Genomic DNA, 23,495 nt, shown 5'->3' on the forward strand with positions numbered 1-23,495 from the left:
GCAGCAGCCTTCCTCCTTAGCCCCCACTCCATCACCTCTGTTGCAAGTCTTGTGTGTTCCTTTTTTTATGTGTGCATAGCTATTGAGTTTTTTTATTTTACCTGGCCTCAGTCTGGATCCCCACCCCACACTCTCACCACCACTTGAATCTTTTAGAGTTATCAGCAGCCTGCCCTCGTAGCCCCGATCCCCCCCCCACCCCCCCTCTGTTGCAAATCTTGTGAATTATTTGTAACTTGTTTGTGTGCTATGGTTGTTGAGGGTTTTTTGTTTTTTTACCTGGCTTCAGTCTGGACCGCCACCCCACGCCTTCACCACTGCTTGAATCCCTTAGGGGTGATGGACAGCGGGGCAGTGCTTAGATAGCTGTAACCTTCCTCCATAGCCCCCACTTTATCACCTCTGTTGCAAGTCTTGTGTGTTCTTTTTTTATGTGTGCATAGCTATTGAGTCTTTTTATTTTTTCTGGCCTCAGTCTGGACCTCCACCCCACACTCTCACCATCGCTTGAATCTTTTAGGGTTATCAGCAACCTGCCCACGTAGCCCCCACTCCCTCCCTTCTGTTGCAAGTCTCATGAATTCTTTGTAACTTGTTCATGTGTGCTATGGTTGTTGAGGGTATTTTGTTTTTTTTACCTGGCCTCAGTCTGGACCCCCACTCCACGCCTTCACCACCACTTGAATCCCTTAGGAGTGATGGACGGCTGGGCAGCGCTTAGATAGCAGCAGCCTTCCTCCATAGTCCCCACTCCATCCTCTCTTTTGCAAGTTGTGTGTATTCTTTGTTTATGTGTGTATGGCTATTGAGTTTTTTTTTACCTGGTCTCAGTCCGGACCCTCACCCCGTACCTTCACCACCGCTTGAATCCCCTAGGGATAGCAGCTGCCTGTCCTCGTAGCCCCCACTTGTGGATTCTTTGTAACTTGTTTATGTGTGCTAAGGCTATTGAGATTATTGTAACCTGGTCTCTGTCTGGACCCCCACCCCATGCCTTCACCACCGCTTGAATCCCTTAGGGGTGATGTACGGCGGGGTAACGCTTAGATAGCCGCAGCCTTCCTCCAGAGCCCCCGCTCCCTTTCCTCTGTTGCAAGTCTTGTGTGTTCTTTGTTTGTGTGTGCAATGGCAAAAAATATATTTAAAAAATGCTGAGTTTTCGTGTATTGCAAAGTTCCTCCAAAATGCGACTAAATTGGAAGAATGAGGATTAGTGCAGAAGAATTCAAGAAAGCTTGTTACCGGAATACTACAAACTTGTCAACTTGCAACCTGTCCACCTGCACAACAACGTGTTTAGTTGTCTGTCCCCCCAGCAAGCAGCTGGCAACATCCCATTAATGGGGCCACTCGCGCTCTGTCCCAGCCTCACCTGCTGTCACACCTTCAAATCGACACACACATATAAACACACACACACACACACACACACCGGTTTATCTGCTGTTGTCTCAAAGGCAAGGAAAAGTTTGATTCCTTCCACAGAAGACACGAGTTCTGCTCTTCTGAAAGCGACACACACAACAACACAGCCCCACCGAGATGGCGGGTGGAAGTCTCGATGGCGTTTGGCTCATCATCAGAACTTCCCCGTCTAAAAGTCCCGCGTTCGTGGCGCGTTAATTCCTAAAACCGGATGAGGCAGAAAGGCGGGATTGAGCTCGTCATTAGGAGTTCACACGGACCCGCGTTCTTGCATGAAGGTTTGTTTTGTTTTTGTGTTAGCCGCCTGCCGTGTGTGTGTTTGTGTGTGTGTATGTGTGTGTGTGTGTCGCACTCTCCCACGCTCGCGCTCCCTAACGATGGCAAACGTTCCCGTGTGTTTGCGAGGGGTTGTTTCCCCGGGAAAAGGGGGGGAAAAAAACAACAACACCCAGGAACGGCGCGTTTTGTCTGGTTTTGTGGAAGGAGGGCGCTCTAATTAGAGAGGCCCTATGAAGGTGCTTCAAACGGGCGTTGTCAAAGCGCGACCCGCTCGCGGCGCGCACGCACGCCACCTCTGATTATTGGAGAAATGCGCCTTTTATTTAACTATATCGCTGGGTATTAGCAGCCTTGTCACTTTAGATTTGCTGCCTGTCTGATCCTAATCCGCGCCTGCGCTCCCAGACGCGCACATCTGCATTCAGACAAAAAAAAAAAAAATTCCTTCAGGTGTCGCTTTGTGGCCACTTGTGCGTGGGCGGTTCATGACCGAAAAGCCCTTTTCCAGGCAGGAAATGCACACACAATTCACCTCTCTATCTCGCCGCGTGTTTACTTTAGCTCCCAGGCTTTGTTTGCGTTCTCAGATAGGAGCAGGGTTTTTTTTCTCGGAGAACGCTTTTGTCTAACCTGTCCCCGTGTTGTCCGCCCTCAGGTGCCAGTGATGATGGTGGAATCGGCCTCTGAGACCATTCGAACCACGCCGTCCGGCCAGAACGGAGTCAGCAGCCTCGGCGGCCAATCGGACGGCGGGGGAGGGAGAGAAGGCGGCTCGAACGGAGACGCCAACGGAGAACTCAGCCCGGTGGACCTACTGCACCTGCAGCAGCAACAGGTGTGTGTGTGTGTGTGTGTGATTACCGGCGCATTCTTCTGATGCTCTTGTGTTAATGGAGGTTGTCATGGCGACGACCATACTTTTGCAAGAGCACAGCAGGTAGTTACGTCACAGACTGACGGACACATGTGACGGGACTGGCTTGGTCGCGTTGTGCCACGTACAACTAAGCAACGCTATAACTCTAGGATTCTCAAACTTGATTAAAGTACAGTGTTTTATGATCCTGTATCCAAACACAGTGTTACTGTTCAAACTGTGTGTCATGTTTACAGGGGCCACAAGTATTAAATATACATGGTTTCCCCTTCATGTATTTGATTGTGGCAGTGTGCTACGGCAACATATTAGCAACATATATATATATATTTTTTTATATGTAGAAACAAAAGAAAGTAATGTAATTGTCTGGAGGATCCTGAAGAAAAAATCCAAAGTCCAATACTTTTTTTTGTTATTTATTTATTTATTTTTTTAACTTTTATTGCCAATTTTGTGCTAACAACTGGCCCGATTTCAACAGGACAAACAGCTGCCTCAATGCTTCACTCAAAAATAACATACAATATGATCCTCAACACGGTGGGTTCACAGATTATGGGAAAAATTATCTTCATAACACACTAACATTTACCTAAAAAAAAATAAAAGTATGTGCATATATATATATATATATATGTATATGTGTATATACATATATACACACACATATGTATGTATACATATATATATCTATATATATATAGATATATATATGTATGTGTGTGTGTATGTATATATATATATATATATATATATATATGTGTGTGTATGTATATATATATGTATGTGTGTTTATGTATATATATATATGTATGTGTGTGTATGTATATATATATGTGTGTGTATGTATTTATATATATATATGTATGTATATATATATATATATATTTATATATATATATATATATATATATATATATATATAGGCTAAAAGTTTCTCATGCAATATCCATCCATCCATCCATTTTCTACCGCTTATTCCCTTTCGGGGTCGCGGGGGGCGCTGGCGCCTATCTCAGCTACAACCGGGCGGAAGGCGGGGTACACCCTGGACAAGTCGCCACCTCATCGCAGGGCCAACACAGAGAGACAGACAACATTCACACTCACATTCACACACTAGGGCCAATTTAGTGTTGCCAATCAACCTATCCCCAGGTGCATGTCTTAGGAAGTGGGAGGAAGCCGGAGTACCCGGAGGGAACCCACAATACGAAGGTCCTGCAGTCCTGGGTTCAAATCCAGGCTCGGGATCTTTCTGTGTGGAGTTTGCATGTTCTCCCCGTGAATGCGTGGGTTCCCTCATGCAATATGTTGTCTTTATTTTCATGACTATTTACGTTGTAGGTTGTCACTGAAGATATCAAAACTATGAATGAATACATGTGGAGTTATGTACTTAACAAAAAATATACATCTGAAAACGTGTATTCTAGTTTCTTCAAACTAGCCACCTGTTGCACACTCTTGGCATTCTCTTGATGAGCTTTAAAATGAAATGGTTTTCACTTCACCGATGTGCTTTAAGCTCATGGAGACAATGCCAAGAGTGTGCAAAGCAGTAATCAGAGTAAAGGGTGGCTATTTTGAAGAAACGAGAATATAAATCATGTTTTCAGTTATTTCACCTTTTTTTGTTAAGTACATAATATTATTTGTCCACTATTGACCAGTGATGCACTAATTATTTGGCCGCCATAAATAAAACGTGTTTTGTATGTTGTGATGACGTAAGCCATTCGCACGAGGTTGTCTGGATCGGAGGCAACGTGTCCGCAATGTGGTCTTACTTAAATGTCACTGGCTCTAGGCAGCTCATTTTGCGTCGTGGACACGGCGCGACACAAGTGAAGAGTCTCTAAACACAAGAACAATTAACAAAAACACCAGAAATAGATGTTTGATTTGTTAAGAAATAGACCAAAACGACATTATGCAAGATAATATATACAGTATATGTTTATACTATATATTAGTTCTGCCATTTTAAAGAAAATATATGCATTATAGCAAATGGCAATACCAATGATTGTCTCACACACACACTAGGTTATTTGACCCATCACCCTTGATCACCCCCCGGGAGGTGAGAGGAGCAGTGAGCAGCAGCGGTGGCCGCGCCCGGCAATAATTTTTGTTGATTCAACCACCAATTCCAACACTTGATGCTGAGTGCTAAGCAGGGAGGTAATGGGTCCCACTTTTATAGTCTTTGGTATGACTCGGCCGGGGTTTGAACTCACGACCTACCTATCTCAGGGCTGAACATTCTACCCTAGGCCACTGAGTAGGTAATAATGAGATGTCATATTTTAAAAAAAAAAACAACAACTCTGACTTTATTTTTAATGAAAACTCAGGCCTATTACGCTACTTTATTTTAATGTTGGTCAGTATGGTGGTACTTTGAAAGCCACGTTGTTTCTGAGGTCCCACTTGGTGAGACAAGTTGAAGAGCTGCTGGTTGAAGCTTATTGATGCTTTTGAGTCCAAAGTAAGTTTGAGCGGTCACACACACACACACACACACACACACACACACACACACACACACACACACACACACACACACACACACACACACACACATCCTTTGGGATGGGGACCAAATATTTGATCATGACTTGTGGGAATTAAAAAAATAGGTAAAATGGCCACTGCCCAGTTAGCTCATACACGTCTTTAAATCTCTGGATTGATGAAGTAATGTGCTGATCATACTTACTGGGGACCCTGAGGAAAAAGAGTTGATATGGTTCATGGGGACCAAATTTAAATAATTTTGCATGGTTCACACACATTTGTACGTGACTACTGAGGACCATTTAAAAAAAAATAAGTTCAAACTAGATGTTAAACATGCTTAAAAATCACTTAGGCATCTTCAGAATGGATCTGACTATCATTTAAAAAGGTTCCCCTTTAAGGGACCTGTTTTTTTTTTTTTTTGGTCTCCATACCGTCAGAAGTCCCCTAAAGGTGACTGTGTAAACAGAGCGATGTCCCATTAAGTCAGCATTGCCAGAACACACACACACACACACACACACACACACACACACACACACACACACACACACACACACACGCACATGCACACAAACACACACACACACAGGTTATCATTTGGAATGGGGACCAAATTTTTGATCATAACTTGTGGGGACCACCCTTTCTACAGGTTGTGGAGGCATAACATTTTTTGGTAAAATGGCCACTGCCCAGTTAGCTCATACACATCTTTAAATCTCTGGTTTGATGAAGTAATGTGCTGATCATACATACTGGGGACCCTGGGGAAAAAGAAGTAATATGGTTCATGGGGACCAAATTGAAATAATTTTGCATGATTCACACAAATTTGTACTTGACTACTGAGGGCCATTTAAAAAAAAAAAAAAAAAAAGTTCAAATTAGATGTTAAACATGCTTAAAAATCACTAGGGCATCTTCAGAATGGATCTGACAATCATTTAAAAAGGTTCCCCTCAAAGAGACCTTTTTTTTTTTTTTGGTCCCCATACCGTCAGAAGTCCTCTAAAGGTGACTGTGTAAACAGAGCGATGTCCCCATTAAGTCAGAATTGCCAGAACACACACACACACACATACACACACAGTCTAATGCAGTTGTTTTGGGGGGCCACACTTCCAGAAAGCTACGGACACGGATGCCGGACTTCACTCTTCAATTTTACCCTTCAGACCCATCCATCCATCCATTTTCTACCGCTTATTCTTTCAGACCCTTCACGTTTTGTTTGAAATCTTCCGACAAAACTATGTTGTTTTGGTCTAACAATGTCGCAACCTTTGCATTGCCAGAACCCCCAACACACACACACACACACACACACACACACACACACACACACACACACACACACTAGGTGTGTCTGTCAGTGTTCTGCGTCCCATTTGTTTTATTTAGTCTTTCATGCCTGAAATGTTTGTCAGTGTTTGTGTCTGTGACACATCAGCATGTAGTGTCTCCAGTTAGGTCGTTTATTTTGCCTCCAGCGTGTCAGACCTCCCCTTCACCCAGCAGCCAAATTCTTCTCACACACACACACTTGCACACACACACACACACACACACACACGGCCAGGTTGCCTAGTAATGACCATTCACTGGCTTGTGATTGCTTTGCTATTCCAATATTACTGTCTGTCTGGCACCCTCCACTCCCGGCCTTTTATCGTGCGGACATGTTGGCCGGTCGACGGCCTGCGGTCCGAAAAATATTTTCCCCAAAAAAAAGCTCCTTTTCATCCAATCGGACCGTGTGTGTGTGTGTGTGTGTGTGTGTGTGCGTGTGTGTGTGTGTGTGTGTGTGTGTGTTCCAGCATGACGCCAACTGATGTTCCAGTTGAGGAAACCCCAGTCTGCTTAAATGATTCCCCTAATTACGCTGATGAAGCCGCAGGTTTATGATGAACACTCGAGGCCCTTCAGTCCCCGTTTTCCCCTGCCTGCATTCTCACCCTGCTTCCTCAGCAACCTTCAGCCGAGAACACACACACACACACACATGCAGTACTATGCACACACATAAACAGCAAACCTGTAGCACACACAAAGCCGGTCTTTATTCTTTCGGATGGGTTTCGGCTCTCGATGTTTTTGCACCTGTGTGTGTGTGTGTGTGTGTGTGTGTGTGTGTGTGTGTGTGTGTGTGTGTGTGTGTGTGTGCTGGTATTTCCTCTCATGAGCGGGCTACCGACCACAAACATGCCTCTCTCCCTCTCTTTCCATCCTCTTCTCTTCCTCTCGTCGCTCGCTGAACTCCTGTTTGCTTCGGTCCACAGTGGACTGTGAAAGACAAGCACAACCTTTGCTCCAGATTTCTGCCCTACCTAAACAAAAAAATACAAAAAAAACAAAACAGCTACAGCTATATATTATCAGTAAACATATTATAATTATGATAAAAAAGGGGAAAAAATATGTATTATCAGTTTGCACGGATGAACAAATTAAGAACTCTGGTGCTATTTAAAAGTTGTTGTTTTTTTATTTGTTTTAAGTAGCTTTTTGACTCATAAAATGAATAATAATTAATGAAGTTGTCATGTACAGTACAGGCCAAAAGTTTAGACACACTTTCTAATTCAATTTGTTTTCTGTATTTTCACGACTATTTGTCACTGAAGGCATCAAAACTATGAATGAACATTTGTACAGTCATGTACCGGTACTTGAAATAACTGAAAATGTGATTTTTTATTCTAGTTTCTTCAAAATAGCCACTCTTTGCTCCGATTCCGACTTTGCACACTCTTGGCATTCTCTCCATCAGCTTAAAGAGGTAGTCACCTAAAAGGGTGTTCACTTCACAACATGTCATATGTTTGATGCTTTCAGGGACAATCTACAATGTAAATAATCATAAAAATTAATAAAAATGCATTGAAATGAGAAGGTGTGTCCAAATTTCAAATTTTTGGCCTCTATTGTATATCTATTAATTTAACTGGATGGTCTCAAATGAATGGTCCATAACTGTCTCAATTCCTCCATGAACCAATTTATATATGTATGTATATATATAGTGTTGTCATCGAAGTGTTCTTGATGCAGTATACCTCAACTTATGAGCTCAATTGGTTCTGTGACAGAGCTCTTAACTCAAAACACTTGTGTCTAAAATCAATGCCTCCTGTTGAAAATAATTGTAATTAATTGAGTTGGTGTAAATTTCATTTGATTTTAACAGGTAACATGACTTTTTGAAAAGAAAAAGAAAGTTTGCGATGAGAAATATTGTATAAAACAATACAAAAGGATGTATTACTAAGAACTGCGGTAGTTTTAAGACAAAAATGTCATTCAAATGTACAGCATTTAGAGAGTGGGCTTAAGTATCTCCTTCTAATTGCTTCTTTGTCAAAGACACCATCAGCAGCCTTTCCATATTTTCATGGAAAAATGTCCAGCGTTAAGATATTATTTCAACATTACTAGCATCCACTTCTTCTCAACGATGCCCTTGCCGCTCACCTTATTTCCTCCCATTGTTGAGAAAAAAAAAAACAGTTATGTTGACTTTTAGCTACAAGCTAATGCTAAGTTGGACCAGTGTGACATTTACTGTGCCAACTAATGGTTAGGATGCTTCTACATCATCAAATGAAACTGTATTTATATAGCACTTTTCATACACAGGCAAGTACACAAAATAGTAATAACAAGAGAAGAAATAAATAAATAAATCACACGCACACAGCACTATTGAAACAAAAACACAAGGCAAAAAGTAAACAAAACATGGCATTGAGGATCCGAGGAAAAACGTCACTTTTTAAAGCGTCCACACTGGAGAATAACTACAATTGACGCCATCTGAAAAATAGTTTAAAAAAATATATATATATAACATATATATAATACATTGATAAGTTCATAAAAACATAACATTGAGAGAATACTACAGGTAATATTGAATATTAATATAGAAAACATTACAATAAGATAATAAAATACTTAAGATTTTAACATGATCAGTAAACGAAAAAATCAACTGTCTCTGCAGTCCTGAGTCTCTGTGACAGGCTGCTCCACAGGTGGGGGCCACAGTGGCTAGATGCCGCCTGACCATGGGTCTTTGTTCTGGTATTTGGTCAATCTAAAAGGCCTGTGCTAGAGGACCTCAGGATCTGCGAAAGCAGGTCAGATAGATACAAAGACATTAAAAAAAACGTAAGAATAGAACTTTGAAGCTGACTTTTAAAACTGGTGTAATGTGGTCTTCATCGGTACAAGTGCCGCTGAGTTCTGTAATAATTTTAGACTTCTTCTTAAAGCATAACAAATACTTTGGTCTCAAAACACTCTCAGGTTGAGGTACCTCAACTCGTGTATTCGACGTGGCTCGAGCCGTAGGTCAGACCAGCAGAAGTGGGGACCTGAGAGAAACCACATTATTGTTCCTGCTGTCGAGTTCCTTATCTGTGTCAGTGTAGCCATCAGACGTAAGGAGGTCTGCCCTCGCAGACGTACCTGCGGTGGAGTTTTGATTGACACCTTGAGAGTTCGGCGTTGCATCTCATTAAATTGTGCAGGTGGCTGTTGAAAGGAGGGGTTGGAAAGGTGGGACATACTGTACGGCCCGAGGGCTCGGAGGTACAAGGAGGGGCAAAGCGCAGGCATGCTGGGAAGGAATAGGGGGAGGCGGGTGGGGTGGTCATTGGTGGGGCTGAAGAGAAGGAATAGAGGGATGAGGGAGGAGTGTAGCGCTGAGACGTGTCAGAAAAAGGGCGCCTGGGCCTCCCTGTGGAATGTGGCCTGTCTGCCTCCCCCAGAAAGAACAGAGCAAGGGGAGAGAAAGGGACGAGGGAGCGAAAAAACAGTTCTGCCCCATCATGGAGGGGAGGAGGGAGGCAGCCAGCGAGAACAAAGAGCGGCGTTGCAGGCCATGACTAAGGAGAGGTGGAAAAGTGAGAGTGTGTTGCACGGGTGTAGACACGCAATGATGCATCGCCCGGGAGAAATGTAAGCAGGCTGAATCCCAACATACCTCCAAACGGTATGTGTGTGTTCTGACGAGAACCAGGTGTCTTCACTACTTTTCCTTACATCTCTCATCGCCCCCACTCTTTTTTTTTTTTTTTTTTTCTTTTTTTTTGTACTTTGCTGTCTTCTCTTTTTCCCTCGCCATCAATTGAGCGCTTCTGGTCTAATAGCAGCTGGCGATGACAGCGAAAGAGGGGCGAGGAAAGAGCGTGGCAAGGCGACAAAAAGGTGCCGTTGCCTTTTAGCAGCGCCGCTCGTCAGTGTGGGCTTCTCTCGGTCCCCCTCCTCGCCTTTGACGGGCTCCCCTTCTGGCAGACGGAAAGTGAGAGTCGATTGTAGTCGTGCTCGGCCTTCCCCAAGGAACGTTGCTTGAGGAAAAGGCAGTTTAGAAATTGGTCCGTCCCCACTCCCATTTGTCATGTTCTATTTTTTATGAGGTCTATCCTTGTTTTAGCACCACTCAGAAACACACACGTGCGTGTATATATCTTTGCGGAGCCTTCGATAGCCTTTACTGACTACAACTAACCTTTAACCCTACATGAACCCACATTAACCCAACCCCTAAAACCCAGTCCTAATCCTCCATCAATTCTGCAGAAGGGTGTCACCATTTTCTCACCTAAAGTCTCGGACTGAAATTGGTCCTCATGACGTCAGATAAAGAAGACATCACACGCTTACAACTTAATGTTTTATCCCATCTCTGTAAGTAACTACAACCAGACCTAACCCATTAGATGAACCCACAAGGCCTTACCTGAAAACCCTGTCTTAATCCTCAATCAGTCCTGCAGAGGGGGTGTCACCGTGTCCTCACCTAACATCTCAAACTGAATCTGGTCCTCATGACATCGGATGAAGAAGAAATCACACACTCATACACGACTTAATGTTTTATCCCATATCTGTTAACTACAACCAAACCTAACCCTTAGATGAACCCACAAGGCCTTACCCCTAAAACCACATCTTAATTCGCAATCAGTCCTGTAGAAAGGTGTGACCATGTCGTCACCTAAGGTCTCGGACTGAAATTGGTCCTCATGGCGTCAGATAAAGAAGACATCACACGCTTACAACTTAATGTTTTATCCCATCTCTGTAAGTAACTACAACCAAACCTAACCCTTTAGATGAACCCACAAGGCCTTACCCGAAAACCCTGTTTTAATCCTCAATCAGTCCTGTAGAGGGGTGTCACAGTGTCCTCACTTAAGGTCTCAAACTGAATCTGGTCCTCATGACGTCGGATGAAGAAGAAATCACACACTCATACACAACTTAATGTTTTATCCCATATCTGTTAAGTAACTACGACCAAACCTAACCCTTAGATGAACCCACAAAGCCTTACCCCTAAAACCACATCTTAATTCGCAATCAGTCCTGTAGAAAAGTGTCGCCATGTCCTTACCTAAGGTCTCGGACTGAAATTGGTCCTCATGACGTCAGATGAACCAAAGATCACACACTCAACATAATGTGTTTTATCGTATCTCTGTTAAGTAACTACGACCAAATCTAACCCTTAGATGAACCTACAAAGCCTTACCCCAAAACCATGTCTTAATCCTCAATCAGTCCTGTAGAGGGGTGTCACCATGACCTCAGACCTAAGGTCTCAAACTGAAATTGGTCCTCATGACGTCAGATGAACAAAAGATCACACACTCAACATAATGTGTTTTATCCCATCTCTGTTAAGTAACTACGACCAAACCTAACCCTTAGATGCACCCACAAGGCCTTACCCCTAAAACCACATCTTAATTCGCAATCAGTCCTGTAGAGGGGTGTCACATGTCCTCACCTAAGGTCTTGAACTGAAATTGGCCCTCATGACGTCAGATGAACAAAAGATCACACACTCAACATATTGATTTTTATCCTATCTCTGTTAAGTAACTACGACCAAACATAACCCTTACATGAACCCACAAGGCCTTACCCCAAAAGCATGTCCTAATCCTCAATCAGTCCTGTAGTGGGGTGTCACCGTGACTTCACCTAAGGTCTTGAACTGAAATTGGTCCTCATGGCGTCAGATGAACAAAAAATCACACACTCAACATAATTTGTTTAACCTATCTCTGTTAAGTAACTACGACCAAACCTAACCCTTAGATGAACCCACAAGGCCTTACCCCAAAACCATGTCCTAATACTTAATCAGTCCTGTAGTGGTGTGTCACCGTGACCTCACCTAAGGTCTCAAACTGAAAGTGGTCCTCATGACGTCAGATGAACAAAAGATCACACACTCAACATAATGTGTTTTATCCCATCTCTGTTAAGTAACTACGACCAAACCTAACCCTTTGATGAACCCACAAGGCCTTACCCCTAACCTATGTCTTAATCCTCAATCAGTCCTGTAGAAAGATGTCACCATGTCCTCACCTTAGGTCTCAAACTGAAAGTGGTCCTCATGACGTCAGATGAACCAAAGATCACACACTCAACATAATGTGTTTTAAACTATCTCTGTTAAGTAACTACGACCAAACCTAACCCTTAGATGAACCCACAAGGCCTTACCCCAAAACCATGTCTTAATCCTCAAAATGACCTAACTTTCAAACTGACATATGCGACACACACCCATTCAACAATGTGTTTTTTAGCTGGTTGTTATATCTGTTCAGTGACTACGACTAAGTCCAACGTTGGGATAAACCAACAATATCTTCCCCCTTAAACCAGGTTTTCATCCTGAAAGAACTTCTGGGTATACAAGGACAACCCTTCCATTTCCCGTCGGATAACACACACTGCCATACTTTCCGGGCTATAGGTATTTAATTATCACCTACCAAATTTTAAAAGACATAAATATGTGTAACATATATTAGCCGCACTGGACTATAAGCCCTGAGCAATTTCCCTTGTGGATCATTAAAGTTTGTCTAAGTCTAAGTCTAAGCCACAGAAATATACCGGTACAAAATATTTCACAAATGTTTATTCACATACCTTAATTGTTTCCAAACAGTGTCTGTAACATGGCAGTAAAACGGCAGATCAGGTAAAACAGAAGTCACCGTCATGGACCTGCTAGCTGCAGAAGCTCGCTCACCACACAGCTAAACAGACTCGATAACGCCATAGTGACGTTTTGGTGAATTTACTGAGGGATTTTGGAAACTGAAACAATACAAAAACAATGCCTCCATTCACCACCACTCCTCTGGTCTGAGCGCTGGCTCCTGCACCTGTCCTTGATTGGCAGTCAGGACACACCTGACCCTGATTGGCAATCAGAATGCTTTATAGGCCAGTCCTGTCCTCTGGACCATTAATTTCTAAGTCATTTTGATTGTAGGCTAATACAGCTGGTATAGACTCACAGTTACTTAAAACTCAGTGGATTAAAAATAATGTGGTCTTATCTCTAATTTTACTCAACGCAACTCACAATTTTACAACAAAAATTAAACGTTTTGGCAACATTATGATAAAAGTTGGAATTTTACTTAATAACAGTCGCAATTTTACAAGAAAAGCTTAAAATGCTGGCAATTTCATGAATAGAGCTGTAATTTTACTCGACAAAAGTCACAATTTTATAAGAAAACGTCAACATGTTGGCAAAATTATGACAATAGTCAGCTGTTCACCTGGCAGGTATTTTCGAGGATGAATAGGGAAGTCCTTTAGCCGCTGTCTTGTTTTATCATATATTGCTGCCTTTGCACCTGTCAATGTTTACTTTTGTATGCACATTAAATCAACAAAAAAGTCCTGACTTTGGAGCAATGTTCACGGACTCTAGTATTTAGCTCCCTATTAGATGCAAGGGTTTTCCGTATTGAGACCATGATTTCGATCCTAACTTGTTCACCGGTCATCATATGGACGGTACTTTTCCTTGTCGATGTCTCAAGAAGGGCAGAAATACAACAACACACACACACACACACACAAACACACTTTTTTGTATTAGTACCTTCTTGAGACCTCCGAAAAATGCCTACCTCTAGTATTATGATAAAAGTCGTAATTTTACTCAACGCAAGTCACAATTTTACATGAAAAACTAAACAGTTGTGCAATATTATGGTAAAAGTTGTAATTTTACTCAATTACAGTTGCAATTTAACAAGAAAAGCTTAAAATGTTGGCAATTTTATGCAAAGAGTTGTAATTTTACTCGACAAAAGTAACAGTTTTATAAGAAAACTTTAAAATGTTGGCAAAATTATGACAAAAGTCAGCTGTTCACCTGGCAGGTTTTTTGGGGGATGAATGAATAGCAAATGGGTTATTCTTGTATAGCGCTTTTCTACCTTCAGGATACTCAAAGCGCTTTGACACTATTTCCACATTCACTCATTCACACACTGATGGCGAGAGCTGCCATGCAAGGCCCTAACCACGACCCATCAGGAAAGGACATAACGGATGTGACTAGGTTGGTATAAGGTGGGGATCGAACCAGGAACCCTCAGGTTGCTGATGCAGTTACTGTAGTCTTGTTTTATCATATATTGCTGCCTTTGCGCCTGTCAATGTTTACTTTAGTATGCTTATTAAATCAACAAAAAAAATCCTGACTTTGGAGCAATGTTCACGGACTCTGGTATTTGGCTCTCTATTAGATGCAATGTTTTTTCCGTAATGGGACCATGATTTCGGTCCTAGCTTGTAGGTACTTTTCCTTGATGATGTCACAAGGTGGGCAAAAATACAAAAACACACACTTTCTTGTATTTGTTACCTTCTTGAGACCTCCGAAAAATGCCTACCTCAAGTATTATGATAAAAGTCGTAATTTTACTCAACACAAGTCACAATTTTACAACAAAAACTAAACACATGAGTTGGAATTTCACTCAATAACAGTCAAAGTTTTATAAGAAAACTTGAAAAATTATGACACAAGTCAGCTGTTCACCTGGCAGGGTTTTCCGGGGATGAATAAGGAAGTCCTTCTTGAGGCCCCGTCTTGTTTTATCATATAGATCCACTCGACGTCCGTTGCACCGGTCGCCCACATCTGTGGCCCCCCGCCCTCACAGCTTTCTTATTGTTCCATTGGGTTGAGTTTTTCCTTGCCCTGAAGTGGGCAGCCCTTTGAGACACTCGTGATTTAGGGCTTTATAAGTAAACATTGATTGATTGATTGATTGATTGATTGATTGAGTGATATTGCTGCCTTTGCACCTGTCTGTTTACTTTTGTATGCGCATTAAATCAACAACAATTTCCTGACTTTGGAGCAATGTTCAGGGACTCTGGTATTTGGCTCTATAGTTTATGCAATGGTTTTCCGTATTGGGACCAGGATTTTGATCCTAACTTGTTCACTGGTCTTCATATGGATTTTACTTTTCCTTGTTGATTTCTCAAGAAGGGCAGAAATACAAAAACACACACGGACACACACACACACTTTCTTGTATTTGTTACCTTCTTGAGACTGCCAACATGATAAAAGTTGGGATTTTAATCAAAAACAGTCGCAATTCTACAAGAAAACCTTAAAATGTTGGCAATTTTATGTAAAGTGTCCTAATTTTAGTCGACAAATGTCACAATTTTATAAGAACACTTTAAAATGTTGGAAAAATTATAACAAAATTCAGCTGTTCACCTGGCAGGTATTTTCGGGGATGAATCGGGAAGTCTTTCTTTAGCCTACGTCTTGTTTTATCATAATCAATCAATCAATGTTTATCTTTGTAGCCCTAAATCACCAGTGTCTCAAAGGGCTGCACAAGCCACAACGACATCCTCGGCTCAGATCCCACATCAGGGCAAGGAAAAACTCAACCCAATGGGACAATGAGAAACCTTTGAGGGGACCGTAGATGTGGGGGAACGCCCGCCACCAACCCCCCCCCGCGCCCCCAACCATAGGTATATATGTATATAAAGGCGTAATATGATCAAACTTTCTTGTTCTTGCAGCCGAGTTTTTTTTTACCAACTTTAATCTTTTAATGCTAGACATAGAGACACCAAAAAATAATATGTTACAGTAATCGAGAAGAGACGAACTCATGAATAATGATCTCAGCGTCGCTCGTGGACAAAATGGAACCATTGCTCCCTTTGCACCTGTCAATGTTTACTTTTGTATGCATATTAAATCAACAAAAGAAATTCTGACTTTGGAGCAATGTTCACGGACTCTAGTAGTTGGCTCTCTATTAGATGCAATGGGTTTTCCGTGATGGGACCATGATTTCGGTCCTAACTTGTTCACCGGTCGTCATATGGGTTTTACTTTTCCTTGTTGATGTCTCAAGAAGGGCAGAAATACAAGAACACACACAGACATACACACACACTTTCTTGTATTTGTTACCTTCTTGAGACCGCCAATATGCTAAAAGTTGGAATCTTACTCAAAAACAGTCGCAATTCTACAAGAAAACCTTAAAATGTTGGCAATTTTACGTAAAGAGTCCAAATTTTACTCGACAAAAGTCACAATTTTGTAAAAAACACTTTAAAATGTTGGCAAAATTATGACAAAAGTCAGTCGTTCACCTGGCAGGTATTTTTAGGGAATGAATTAAGACGTCCTTCTTTAGCCTCCGTCTTGTTTTATAAAAACAATCAATCAATGTTTATCTATGTAGCCCTAAATCACCAGTGTGTCGAAGGGCTGCACAAGCCACAACGACCTCGGGGCAAGGAAAAACTCAATCCAATGGGACAATAAGAAACCTTGGAGGGGACCGTAGATGGGGGAACCCCCGCCATTCCCCCCCAACCATAGGTATTTATGTATATAAAGGCATAATATGATCAAACATTCTTGTTCTTGTCAAAAGTCTAGCAGCCGCATTTTTTTACCAACTTTAATCTTTTAATGCTAGACATAGAGACACCCAAAAATAATACGTTACAGTAATCAAGAAGAGACGAACTCATGAATAATGATCTCAGCGTCGCTCGTGGACAAAATGCAACCATTGCTCCCTTTGCACCTGTCAATGTTTACTTTTGTATGCACATTAAATCAACAAAAGAAATTCTGACTTTGGAGCAATGTTCACGGACTCTAGTATTTGGCTCTCTATTAGATGCAATGGTTTTTCCGTGATGGGACCATGATTTCGGTCCTAACTTGTTCACCAATCCTCATAGGGAATGCACTTTTCCTTGTTGATGTTTCAAGAAGGGCAGAAATACAAGAACACACACCGACACACACACACACTTTCTTGTATTTGTTACCTTCTTGAGACCGCCAACATGATAAATGTTGGAATCTTACTCAAAAACAGTCGCAATTCTACAAGAAAACCTTAAAATGTTGGCAATTTTACGTAAGGAGTCCAAATTTTACTCGACAAAAGTCACAATTTTATAAAAATACTTTGAAATGTTGGCAAAATTATGACAAAAGTCAGTCGTTCACCTGGGAGGTATTTTTAGGGAATGAATTAAGAAGTCCTTCTTTAGCCTCCGTATCTTTTTATCAAATCAATCAATCAATTTTTATCTATGTAGCCCTAAATCACCAGTGTTTCAAAGGCGTAATATGATCAAACTTTCTTGTTCTTGTCAATTCCATCAGGAAAGGAAATAACGGATGGGACTAGGTTGTTATAAGGTGGGGATCGAATCAGGAACCTCAAGTTGCTAATGCAGTTACAGTAGTCTTGATTTATCATATATTGCTGCCTTTGCACCTGTCAATGTTTACTTTAGTATGCTTATTAAATCAACAAAAGAAATCCTGACTTTGGAGCAATGTTCACGGACTCTGGTATTTGGCTCTCTATTAGATGCAATGGTTTTTCCGTGATGGGACCATGATTTCGGTCCTAACTTGTTCACCAATCCTCAAGGGAAGGCACTTTTCCTTGTTGATGTCTCAAGAAGGGCAGAAATACAAGAACAACCACACACACACACGATGTGAGTTAATGAAGGGTGTAATTAAGGAGCCGCGGCGATGACTGGAGATCAGGGGGGAAGCGATACAGATCTCCAATATACACAAACAGTGATGAGCGATAACCGTTGTGCGCGTGCGGCGCGTGTCGCTCGCTCGCCGAACTAACTCCGTCGTGATTTGCTGCCACGAAAATGGTGATGTAATTACCGAGCTCCGGCCCGCTAAGTGATGGCCGGCCACTTGGACGGCGATGTCCTCGTTTACCCCGCCCCCCCTCCCCACTCTGCTGCGGAGTTCACGTGGAGGTCAGCGGGGGCACAGGCCATGGAGGTGCCCGCTGAAAGGAAGGGGAGAGACATGATTTCTTACTGCATTGGGATTTCATTTAATCACATTACGCCTGTGCATCTGCATGACCGGTAGAATCCCATCCGCACGTCTCTCTCTCTCTTTCTCTCTCTCTCTCGCTGAGTGCTGTCACCTCCCTAAAAGCTTTCCATTGGTCCCAGCCCAGTCCGGTCCTCCTTTATGATTGAGGTCAGCGGGGTTCAGAGGTCACGCTGGGACAGAGGAGGAGAGCGCAGGGTTGCCAAGCATCACAGAACACCCACCGCTCTTCGGGCCCCCGCCACACAAAGGGGACTATAGAACTGCAACTTCCTCCGAGAGTCTCCGAGGCGGCACACACACTTGTTTTCTGTCTCCTGACTTTTGCTCCCCTAAATTCACTCTCATGAAGGCCCGAAGTTCTGCCAGTGACTAAAAGCCGGTGTTTTACTAAAATTTGTATGAGTTTCTAGCACGTCCTGAAAAATTATTCTACATATACTTTTCCCACCTTTTTCTGGAAATAAAACTTTTTTTTTTTTTTTTTTTTGAGGAAAATCACACAGAATGTTAATCTGTATGATAAAAGAAAATAATGCTACTCCAACCCAATGCTTTACAAAGAAATGTACAAAGCATTTGAAAAAAATAAAAAAACAAATACAGTTCTCAGAAAATAAAGGAAAACCAAACATTTGTCAAATATAATACAATATCAATACAAATAATATTAATAATAATAAAATAAATAATAGTAATGTTATTAATAATAGGTATATTAATAATAATACTACGAATAATACAATTTAATAATAATTTAAATACTAATATATAATAGTAATAATAATAATACTTATAATAATAAGAGTAATAGTAATAGTGATAATAATAGGAATGATAATGATAATACTACTACTAATAATAATAATAATAGGAAAAATAATAACATGTACTAGTAATAATAATATAAATAACCATATGAATAATAATAACTTACAATTATGAAAATAATAATAGTAATATTATAAATAATAGTAATAATAATATAAATACTAATATATAATAGTAATAATAATAATAGGGATACTAATGATAATACTACTACTAATAATATAAGAAAAATAACGTTAATTAACAATAATAAAAATAATAATAGGAATAATAACTTATAATAATGATGAAAAAAATAATAGTAATATTAGAAATAATAGTATCATAATAAATAACATAATGATACTACTACTAATAATAATAGGAAAAATAATAACATATATTAGTAATAATAATACAAATAATATAAATAACGTATAATGATGAAAATAATAGTATTAGAAATCATTGTAATATAAATAATAACATAGTATTAATAATGATAATGATAATAATAATAATAAAACAAATAGTATGTAACAATAACAGGAATAATAACACATGATAGTAGTAATTATAGTAATGATAGTCAGCTCAATAATAGTAATTAAAACAAACAGTATCAATGACAATATGTGGCATTATTGTTTTTAATATCACTCATTTCTACAGTTTGTATCACCATCACACACTAAATAAAAAAAAACAATAACAGCAACAGTAGCTTACACTCATACACTTATTGATCTAATGCACTTATATATCTTATACACTTACATATACAATCTGTGTATATATCTTATACACTTACATATCTTATAAACTTACATATATTATTCACGTATATATCTTAAATACTTGTGTATCTTGTACACTTACATACCTTAAACACGTATATATCTTATACACTTATAGATCTTATATATCTTATACACTTATATGTTTTATACACTCACAAAGCTTGTATACTTATATTTCTTATACACGTACATATCTTAAACACTTACGGTGTATCTTATACACTTACAATATATATCTGATACAATTATATATATTATACACTTCCATATCTTATACACTTATATATCTTATAAACAAATGTATCTCATAAACTTAACAGTCATGTTGTAGTCATTATTCACCACAATTGTGTATTATAAATAGTGGTACGCCATATAATCACTTAATCAAATATTCAAACACATTGTTACTGTTCAAACTGTGTGTAATCTGTCAGTGGCCAAAAATATTAAATATGCACGTTACATAAAGCTTCCGCCTTGTTTTCAACAATTACTTAGACCTACTACGCTACTGTATTTCAATCTTGGTCATGCTGGTGGTACTTATAGGGCCAAGTTTTTTTGCGGGGTGGTAAAAGAGTTTGAGAACCACTGCAGTTGCGCTTAATTTGGTCTTAAAATAATGCTGACAATAATAGTGTTTATCGATAAATAAAATAAATACAATTACAAAGACAAATAAATGAAATAAAAAAATACAATTAGATCACAATTTAAAATATAATGGTAATAATAATAATAATAGGAAAATAACGTAGTAATAATATTATAAATAACATATAATAATAATAGGAATAAAAATAATAGGAATAATAATATATAATAATAATAATAATAATAGTAGTAATATTAGTAATAATAATAATCATCCATCCATCAACTTTCTACCGCTTATTCCCTTTGGGGTCGAGGGGGGCGCTGGTGCCTATCTGAGCTACAATCGGGTGGAAGACCATGTACACCCTGGACAAGTTGCCACCTCATCGCAGAATAATAATAACATATATTAGTAACAATACTAATTAAACAGTAGTAGTATAATATTAACAGGGATAATAATAATAACAAAGAATAGTAGTAATAATGATAAAAACAAAAGTAATAATCATCTGCTTAATTTTAGTAAGACAATAATGCTGCCAATCATATTGTTTATTGATAAATAAACTGAATACAATTACAAAGACGAATAAGTTAAATAAAAAATACAATTAGATAAAAATTTGAAATATAATGGTATTAATAATAGGAACAATGATATCATATAATAAAATGAATAATAATAATAATAATACTAATAGGAATAATAAAATATAATAAAAACAGTAGTAATATTAGGAATAATAATAAGAATAATAGGAATAATGATAACATATATTAGTAATAATACAAATAAAAACATTAGTAATATTAACGGGGATAATAGTAATAACATATAATAGTAGTACTAATAATAATAAAAGTAATACTCATCATCTGCTTAATTTGGTCTCACAATAAAGCTGCCAATCATATTGTTTATCGATAAATAAAATAAATATACCGGTAATTATAAAAATAAATTAACAAGATAAATGATACAATTAAATAAAAATAAATACAGTAAATCGTAAATTAATTATTAAAAAAACTAGATAAAATGGAAGTCTGTGGAAATTAAATTTGACTGACTGACAAAAGTTTGTGCATCGACACATTGTCCAGCAAAAATGTATTATTGCCGTGTAAATTATCCGTCTTCCAAATGCCTTTTACTCCGTGGACTCTTGGACAAGTTGTTGTCTTTAACGATGAATCCGAGAGATCTTCATATTTCAATTCTGAGTAGAAATACATGAACAAAGTCATCCTAAACAACCTGACTTGACCAAAAGCGTGCAAAAAAAACAACAAAAAAACACTTGATCTGGCTTATTGTCTCATGCGAGTCCGGCGACAAGACTATATGGATAAATCATAGACTGTAGAAATGGTCCAGCGGGCCAGATAAGCCGGCATGGACACATTCACGCTTGGTTGACCCGGTCGGCCAAGAGGATCATAGGAAAAAAAAAAAAAAAAAAAAAGATAGCAACCCGGCTAAAAAAGAGTGTGTCTTTGTTGTGGAGACTGAGTTATACACACTTGCCCGGGCACCTGGAGTGCCGAGGTCGGCTCCGGTTGCCATGGGAGTGTTTAGAAGCACTTAAGCTCAGAGAGCCTGCCTGTGCTGTCAGGTAAATAACACACAGGCAGGGGCAGACTTGCAGAATTTCAACAACATCACACAGGAAAAAAAAAAAAAAAAAAATGGGTGGGTGGGTGCAGGGTGGGGGATTAGTTCATCTGTAGCGGGCATTTTTAAGGGGTCAGTGAGCAAAGCTAAGTGACCCTGCTGTGGTTTATGCGTGGACTCGTTAGTTGGTTTTTTTTTAAGTCGGTCACTGCTCGTATGCACCTGTCGATGTTTACTTTTGTATGCACATTAAATCAACAAAAACAAAATCCTGACTTTGAAGCAATGTTCACGGACTTTAGTGTTTGGCTTTATATCAAATACAACAGTTTTCCGTAATGAGACAATAACTAGAATCCTGTTCACCAGTCCTCATATGGACGGTATTTTTCAATGTTGATGTCTCAAGAAGAGCAGAAATACAAGATCACACAAACACACATTCTTGTATTTGTTAGATTCTTGAGACCTCCGAAAAACGGTTACCTCTAATTTTACAAGAAAAGCTTAACATTTTGGCAATTTTATGAAAGTAGTTGTAATTTTACTCGACAAAAGTCACAATTTCAACAGCCATACCTTTTACACTGATGGTTGTGATATAAACAACTTTAACAGTCTGACTAATATGTGCCACACTCTGTGAACCCACACCAAACACATTTCTGGAGAACATCGGCTCTGTAACACGTTATAAACGCGACATAAGAATTACCCAGAATGCCATGCATCCGTGACTCTTGGTTATATTATACACGCGCCCCCAACCGACGCATGGAAGGGAGAGTTGCATTTGGTCAGTTTGTTACCTCCAGATCAGACTTTTGGAGCACTGGTTGACTTGAGGCTTCTCTGCAATACCTTTTTATGATGAATATTTGAAAAGTGTGTTTGACTGCATCCTTACTCAGAGGAGATCTTTTAACTTCCCAAAAGGGGAACTCCATCCCAACAAACTTTCTTATTCTTGATTTTTGTCTCTGTGAAACCACTAATTGAAACATCAACTCTTCCTGGTGATCATTTTTTTTATGTCGGAGCTATCCAGATTTTTAGACTTTGGGCCCGTAATGAGCTTAATAATTTGGCCGAGGGCTGAAAGTCGACAGGACTTTCGTCCCGAAGGTCTTATCTTCGTCCATGTGATGTGTGGGACGTCGTGGCTTGTGCAGCCCTTTGAGACATTTGTGATTAAGGGCTATATAAGTAAACTTTGATTGATTGATTGAATTTGACAAGAAAACTTAAAACATGTTGGCAAAATTTTGACAAAATTCAGCTGGCTCACCTGGCAGGTTTGTCGGGGATGAATAGAAAAGTCCTTCT

General features: G+C 39.7%; 1 protein-coding gene across 2 annotated transcripts in view; it reads left to right on the forward strand.

Moving 5' to 3' along the window:
• Nucleotides 1-23,495, forward strand: part of foxp4 (forkhead box P4) — a 311,486-nt gene that overhangs the window by 108,588 nt on the left and 179,403 nt on the right. For both annotated transcript variants that reach the window (XM_061922608.1, XM_061922609.1), the window contains one exon: nt 2,360-2,539. In XM_061922608.1, the coding sequence (XP_061778592.1) occupies nt 2,360-2,539 (180 nt within the window). The remainder of the gene's footprint in view (nt 1-2,359; nt 2,540-23,495) is intronic.

Source organism: Nerophis ophidion, linkage group LG16 (assembly GCF_033978795.1).
Source record: "Nerophis ophidion isolate RoL-2023_Sa linkage group LG16, RoL_Noph_v1.0, whole genome shotgun sequence".
Classification (NCBI taxonomy): Eukaryota; Metazoa; Chordata; class Actinopteri; order Syngnathiformes; family Syngnathidae; genus Nerophis; species Nerophis ophidion.